Genomic DNA, 6,575 nt, shown 5'->3' with positions numbered 1-6,575 from the left:
TGAAAACAAAAAATGGTGCCAAATAAGCCCTTATCGTGTTGGTAAAATTATAGGAAAACTCATTTTTAAGAGGAGAGAAAAGGTTGAAAACAAAATTTTATTGTTTAGGCAGTATAGTGTACATGGAGAGGGGGGGGGGGGTGTAGGTATTGTGTAGGTATTAAACAATTAGTATTATGTGCACCATGGTGCACATAAAAATAGGTGCATCACGTCTATACTTTTGAACATTTATTAAAAAAATTGAACATTATATAAATAAAGGAACATTTCATAAAAAAATATGAACACGTCACAAAAACTGAACATAAACATGCAATTTTTATGTTCATATTTTATAAAGACAATGTTCATTTTGTATACAGTAAATGTTCAGTTTATATTACAAAACTATTAAATTATTACGAGTCAGTCAAACTTCTTTCAAAATTTGTCTGACACGTAATATTTCAAAATTTGCAATTGTTCAGATTTTTAAGATGCACCATGGTGCACCTAGAAATAGGTGCACCATGCCTATACTTTTAAACATTTAGTAAAAGAATCCGAACAATTGCAAATTTTGAACATGTAGTAAAAACATCTGAACATCGCAAATTTTGAACATTTAGTAAAAGAATCTGAACTATCGCAATGAATCAGTATATGCCACAAAGTCACTACAAGTCCAATTTTAAGGTCCTTGTGGGCCTATAATCAGTCCAAATTTTACCAATTTCATGTATCATCAAGCAATTGACTAAGGACTTTCTTTAGTCCATATTGTTTATAACAGTTAGTATTAATAAATGGCCGTTTCGTATCCTTAACAAACTCAATAGAAGTTGTGTAGGTCCCATTTTGAAGTGCGAAGCAATAAGAACAGCTATAAGCCTATAACAAGCACAAATCTCGTCATTTCAAAGTTTCAAACTATGATTTCAAAAGTTATCCTGAAAATTGAGATGTTGGAATATACTGAAGGTAAGGTGCATATCCTTCAACTAACAAAGTCCAGTTACAAAAGGTTTATAAACAAAGTAATCATGAAAGCAGCCAGGATAGCTTAAAGACTAATGCAAGCATTTGCTTTCAACAATTTACTCAGTAGAAACTTCATGATCAAGCTCCTCAATATACTGAAGTTAGAATTGTGTTATGTATTCGTCTAATAATAAACTTTTGTCAAGTTTAAGTCACAAGATTTCAAACCCTAAATGAGTAAATCGAATATAGATTTTGTTAATAAAATAACTCTGTACATTAAAACCAGAGAAATCCATTATTCATTCTGTAAAACATTTCATCAACCAAAAAACAAGGCACTTCAAGCCTCATTGGAGATTTAATGAGACAAGGTTTTAAAGATGACAACTATCAACATTTTCTACAGAAACAAGGAATACCCATTGCAAACTCAGTTGACTAGAAGCAAAAGACGCATGAAACAAAGTTAAAACGTAGTACTCTATACAAAAAGCAATGTCGTAAGAATCTACAAGGATAGCAATTCTAAAGCTCTGGACCTAAAAATGTCCATGATCTGTTTTTACACTGATTCATTGATCAATCAGTAAGTGGCAGATTAACACTAGTCATAGTTTCAAATATGTACTTCATAGATTCTATTAGTGAAGAAGAGTAACCTTCACTAAATCACTAGGAATGGTCTGATAAATCTAATGAGTTGCAAATTACAACCCGCGAGTGTAATAAGGAATGTGATCACCTAGCTGTCTGCTCCCTCAAGAAGAGCCAGCAGGGCAAGGAAGAGGTTGACAATGTCAAGATAAAGGGTAACTGCTGCAGGAATGTACTCATCGTAGCTGTAACGTTTGATCAAGTTGTCTGTGTCGTATACAATGTATGCAGAGAACAATATCGCAGCTATGCACCCATAGATCATCAGAGAGAGCTTTCCCAGGGGAATGAAAATCTGCACATCAGGTAAAGGATGCTAAAGTGAGACTTTGTTGATTTTAAAACAAAGTTTATTTCAAGAAAAGATCAATATTCATATATCCTGAATACCTGGATTAGCATAAAAACCATCAGCACCATCATGCCAGCAAACAGGAAAGGGCCTAGAAAGCTGAAGTCTTTGCCCCTTTTCGCTGCCCAGAATGTGTATAGGGTAAGGCTGACTACCACTACGCATGTTAAAATCAAAGCCTCCAGAACAATTTTCCCTGTCGAAAAAAGAGATAATGAGATTTAAGCGAACTCAAAAGCTTTGCCACCTGAGTTAACTACAATGCCTCCACTAGAAGAGTAATGCGAAATTTTCCAGGACTTTCTGTCATTGATCATAAAAAGCATTTGGTCTGACCCAGTTTGTAGAAATCAATGCTGAACAAGACATCTATAGATGAGTGTCCATAAAAATGAAGAGGTGAAATAGATATAGCAAAATTCATAAAAATGATTTTAGTACATCAAAAACTGGCCCTGTATAGAAATCTGTTTAAAACTTGAAATGAGTCGTAAAACTCACAACCAGGATGAAATAAAAAAAAGTGACTGCTACTTCTCATTCTCAATTTGGTTTAGTCAAGTACATAGAACAACATGATGAACCACCAAAGGCTCAACTACCCAAAAGGCAAAAGCCGGTGTAATGCAAATATACTGACTATCATTCATAGATATTAGACAAATATTTATATGAGCTATGGTCTATTTAATCCGTAAAAATCAAAATGATGTATGAAGAATGCACCAATCCATGACACAATGCTTTGTTGCCCAAATAACTTATTAATAAATAATCCAATAACATGATTCCTTTTCTTCTATTGCAATACAATTTTAACACATTTAAGAGCACTAATAATTTCTAGATACATACATATAAGTTGCAATGTTTGCCATTTCACATTCGCCAGTTCGCCACACCAAACACCCGGCCTTTACAAGTTTACAACATACAACCGGACACGAAATATCAAAACGTTTATCCTATGTTAATTAAGCTTATAAAGTATGTGGGTATCACACCATTCAACAAAAAGAATCATCCAAAATTTATCAAAAAAATATCAAAACATTTATCCTATGTTAATTAAGCTTATAAAGTATGGAGGTATCACACCATTTAACAAAAAGAATCATCCAAAATTTATCAAAAAAATATCAAAACATTTATCCTATGTTAATTAAGCTTATAAAGTATGGGGTATCACACCATTTAACAAAAAGAATCATCCAAAATTTATCAAAAAAATATCAAAACATTTATCCTATGTTAATTAAGCTTATAAAGTATGGGGTATCACACCATTTAACAAAAAGAATCATCCAAAATTTTTCAAAAATCAACATAACAAAAAATTTAATGATCAGCTTATAAATTTATAATAATACAATGGTACCTTTAACAAAAGCGCAACTCATTCCAACGCCAAAAGCAATTGCAACAGTAAACAATCCAAGAAGGATGAAATTAATAGGATGACGCTTCATATAAGCGTACAAAGGACACATGACTGCAAAACCCACAAATAAACCAACATTATTATAACAAAAATTCAAAAATCATACAAAATAACAATAAATTAAATCACCCAAAAATCAAAACAAAATTAGAAATCAAAATGAAAATCAAATCATACTTATAAGAGGAGAAATGAGGATGACAATGTAAATGCCGAGACCAGCACGAGTAGACACCAAATAGCGCGGAATTGGTGGAACGAAGACGACGACGGCGGCAACAGCGGCGGTGAGAATCATTTGCATGGCGATGATTACGTACACTTTTCGGATGAAAGCCCATCGGAATAGTACGTCTTCCACCATGTTTGGGTAGAGTTGCCCTGCTTCAATGTCGCCTCTTCCTTTTCCTAGAACCGCCATTTTTGGATATCTCAAGAAGATGATCACAGAAATGGGTTTTTGATTTTGATTTTTTTGTGGGAATTTGAGGGGAAATTGGGGGGAATTTCGAGAATGATTGTTGAGTTTTTGGGGTTCTTGAAAAATCTTGGAAGAGATTTGGGGTGCAATAGGATGATGAGATCTAGGGGAATTTGTTTTGGGGGTAGTTTTTTTGGGATTGTAATGTGTGATTTGTGGAGATTTTTGATTAACAGCAAAGCATTGTTATTTTGGGATGTGAATGAATTTTACGCGGAATGTTTAATTTTACGTGTGAGTGTTGTCATATATGTGTATTTCAATTGGTTTCAAAAAAAAAAAATGTGTATTTCAATTAGAGTTGTCAATTCGGGTAAATGGGTCGGGTCATCTCGGGTCGGGTCAATACGGGTTAATGTCAGGACCTATGTGGGTCGGTTTCGGGTTGGGTCATGCTTGAGTCGGGTCATATCGGGTCATACATTTTTTCGGGTTCGTGTCGGATTTAGGTCGGGTCAATAAAAGGTCGGGTTACATTCGGGTCGGGTGAAAAACAAGTCGAGTTAAATTCGGGTTTTTACGGGTTTAAATGAGTTAGGGTCGTGTTCGGGTTCGAGTTGGGTTCGGTTTAAGTCAATTATTTTCAGGTTATAATCAGGTCGGGTCATTATCGGGTTTGAGTCGGGTTCGGTTTAAGTCAATAATTTGCGGGTCATAATCAAGTCGGGTCATTTTCAAGTCAGGTCATTATCGGGTTTGAGTCGGGTTCAATTCAAGTCAATAATTTGCGGGTTATAATAATCAAGTTGGGTCATATTCGAATTCGGGTATCAAATATTGGATTAATAGGGTTTAAGTTTGATATCAGGACGGGTCATATTGGGTCCAGTTACGTTTTTTAAATTTTTTTTAATTTATTTAAAACTCCAAATTAAATTACGTAATTTAAAACATTTTCTGAAAAAAAAATATTAAACAGACAAGTGAATAATAAAATTTGAATTCCCTTAAAAAGAAAATAATAATAATAATTAAAAAAAAAAAGATAAGTCAAGTAAGATGAGAAAGATCTGCTATTGTCTGGGTCCCGTGTATTTTTTATTTTTTTGTTTAATTTTTTTTTTTTTTGGCTGCTGTCCAGTTCAGTTTTTCTTTGACGAGGATTATGTAAGAGATAAGTCAAGTAAGATGAGAAAGGCCACTTTTGTTTTATAATTGGAATCCATGTTAATAAATTGAAAAAAAGCCTGAAACTCAATAGTCAATACGGAGTACTCTTTTTATTCTAAAAATTCCTAAATCCTAAAATTCGGGTTAGTAATAGGTCGAGTTTAAATTCGGGTCGGGTCAATAACAAGTCGGGTTGAATTTGGGTCGGGTCAATAACAAGTCGGGTTGATTTCGGGTCGGGTTTAAATTTGGGTCGGGTTAGGAACGGGTCGGGTTAGTAACAGGTCGGGTTGAATTCGGGTTTTGACGGGTTAAATCGGGTTTGGGTCATTCTCGGGTTCGAGTCGGGTTCGGTTCAGGTCAATAATTTACGAGTCACATTCGGGTCGGGTCCTTTCTAGGTCGGTTCATGGTCGGGTTCGGGTCTCAAATACTCGGGTCAACTCGGGTCTAGGGTTGGTTTCAGGTCGGGTTAGGTCGGGTTCGGGTCACCATTTTTTTCGGGTTCAAACGGGTTAGGGTTAGGGTCGGGTTAGGGTCGGTATTTCGAGTCCTGTCAACTTTTGACAGCTCTAATTTCAATTCATGATTTTTTTTTTTGACACAAAAATTCATGATTATTGAATCATCAAGTAATCAATCATCTATCGTATTATTAAGAATCAATTCTTATACTAAATATTATTCCCTCCGTCCCTAAATTACATTTCTGCTTTCTATTTTTGGTATTCCAAAATTACATTCCTCCTTTCTATTTTTGGTAAATTTCTTTTTTAGTAAATCAACTCTCTTTTTCTAGTTTATATTTAATGCTTTCTCACTCATCTTTACTTAATCTCACTTATAATCCTTGTGCCAAATTACAATGAATGTGATTGGTTACAAAATTTTCAATTAGGAGCATGTGATTGGTCCTTTTTTTTTGCAAATGATTGATGACATGTCATGAGTAATAACTAATCTATCTTTGTACTTCCTATTGTATTATTTAATTATTGTTATTTGTCTTATTCTTCCCTCCTTAATTCCCGTGTAAATTTCCAAAGACGAATGTAATCTAGGGACGGAGGGAGTATAAAACTACTTCCTCCATTTCTTTATGAAAATATAATATAGTGCACCCGGGTGCACCATGCGCATGGTGCACCCGAAAAGAACATTAGACATATTTTATAGAATATGGGCAAAAAAAGAACATTCTAGTGTTTGAAAAAGAACATACATGTGTTTGACAAAAGAACATGTTTGTGTTTGACAAGAACATGACATTACAAAGTACATACAACCTTTACAAAAAGAACATGTCATTTTTCATGGTTACTCCGGTGGTTGAACGTGTTTGAAAAAAATTATTATATTTGACAAAAAAGAACATGTTTGTGTTTGACAAAGATAGAGGTGATCATTGGACGGGTTGGGCCAAGGTTTAAAAATCAGCTCATTTACCAAGTCCGGCCAAGTTTTGGGCCGAAATTTTTGTGCCCAAACCCGCCCATTATGGTCCGGTCGTGCGGGCTTTCGGGTCGAGTAAAACAATCAACTAAAATGCATAAAACTCCTGAAATGAGGAT

The 6,575-nt window shown here is 34.6% G+C and overlaps 1 protein-coding gene across 1 annotated transcript; it reads right to left on the bottom strand.

Annotated features, from left to right (window-relative positions):
• Positions 1-1,708: 1,708 nt before the first annotated feature.
• LOC145609074 (protein LIFEGUARD 4-like) lies at positions 1,709-3,945 on the bottom strand. Its single transcript, XM_081664641.1, has 4 exons — positions 3,591-3,945; positions 3,351-3,464; positions 2,011-2,168; positions 1,709-1,915 (listed from the first exon to the last, which is right to left on the bottom strand). Exons 1-4 carry the CDS (start codon positions 3,832-3,834, stop codon positions 1,709-1,711), a joined length of 723 nt encoding a protein of 240 aa, XP_081520767.1. The 5' UTR covers positions 3,835-3,945.
• Positions 3,946-6,575: the final 2,630 nt, after the last annotated feature.

This window comes from Chenopodium album, chromosome 23, assembly GCF_948465745.1.
Source record: "Chenopodium album chromosome 23, dcCheAlbu1.1, whole genome shotgun sequence".
Classification (NCBI taxonomy): Eukaryota; Viridiplantae; Streptophyta; class Magnoliopsida; order Caryophyllales; family Amaranthaceae; genus Chenopodium; species Chenopodium album.
This window is presented reverse-complemented; position numbering and strand designations above follow the sequence as displayed.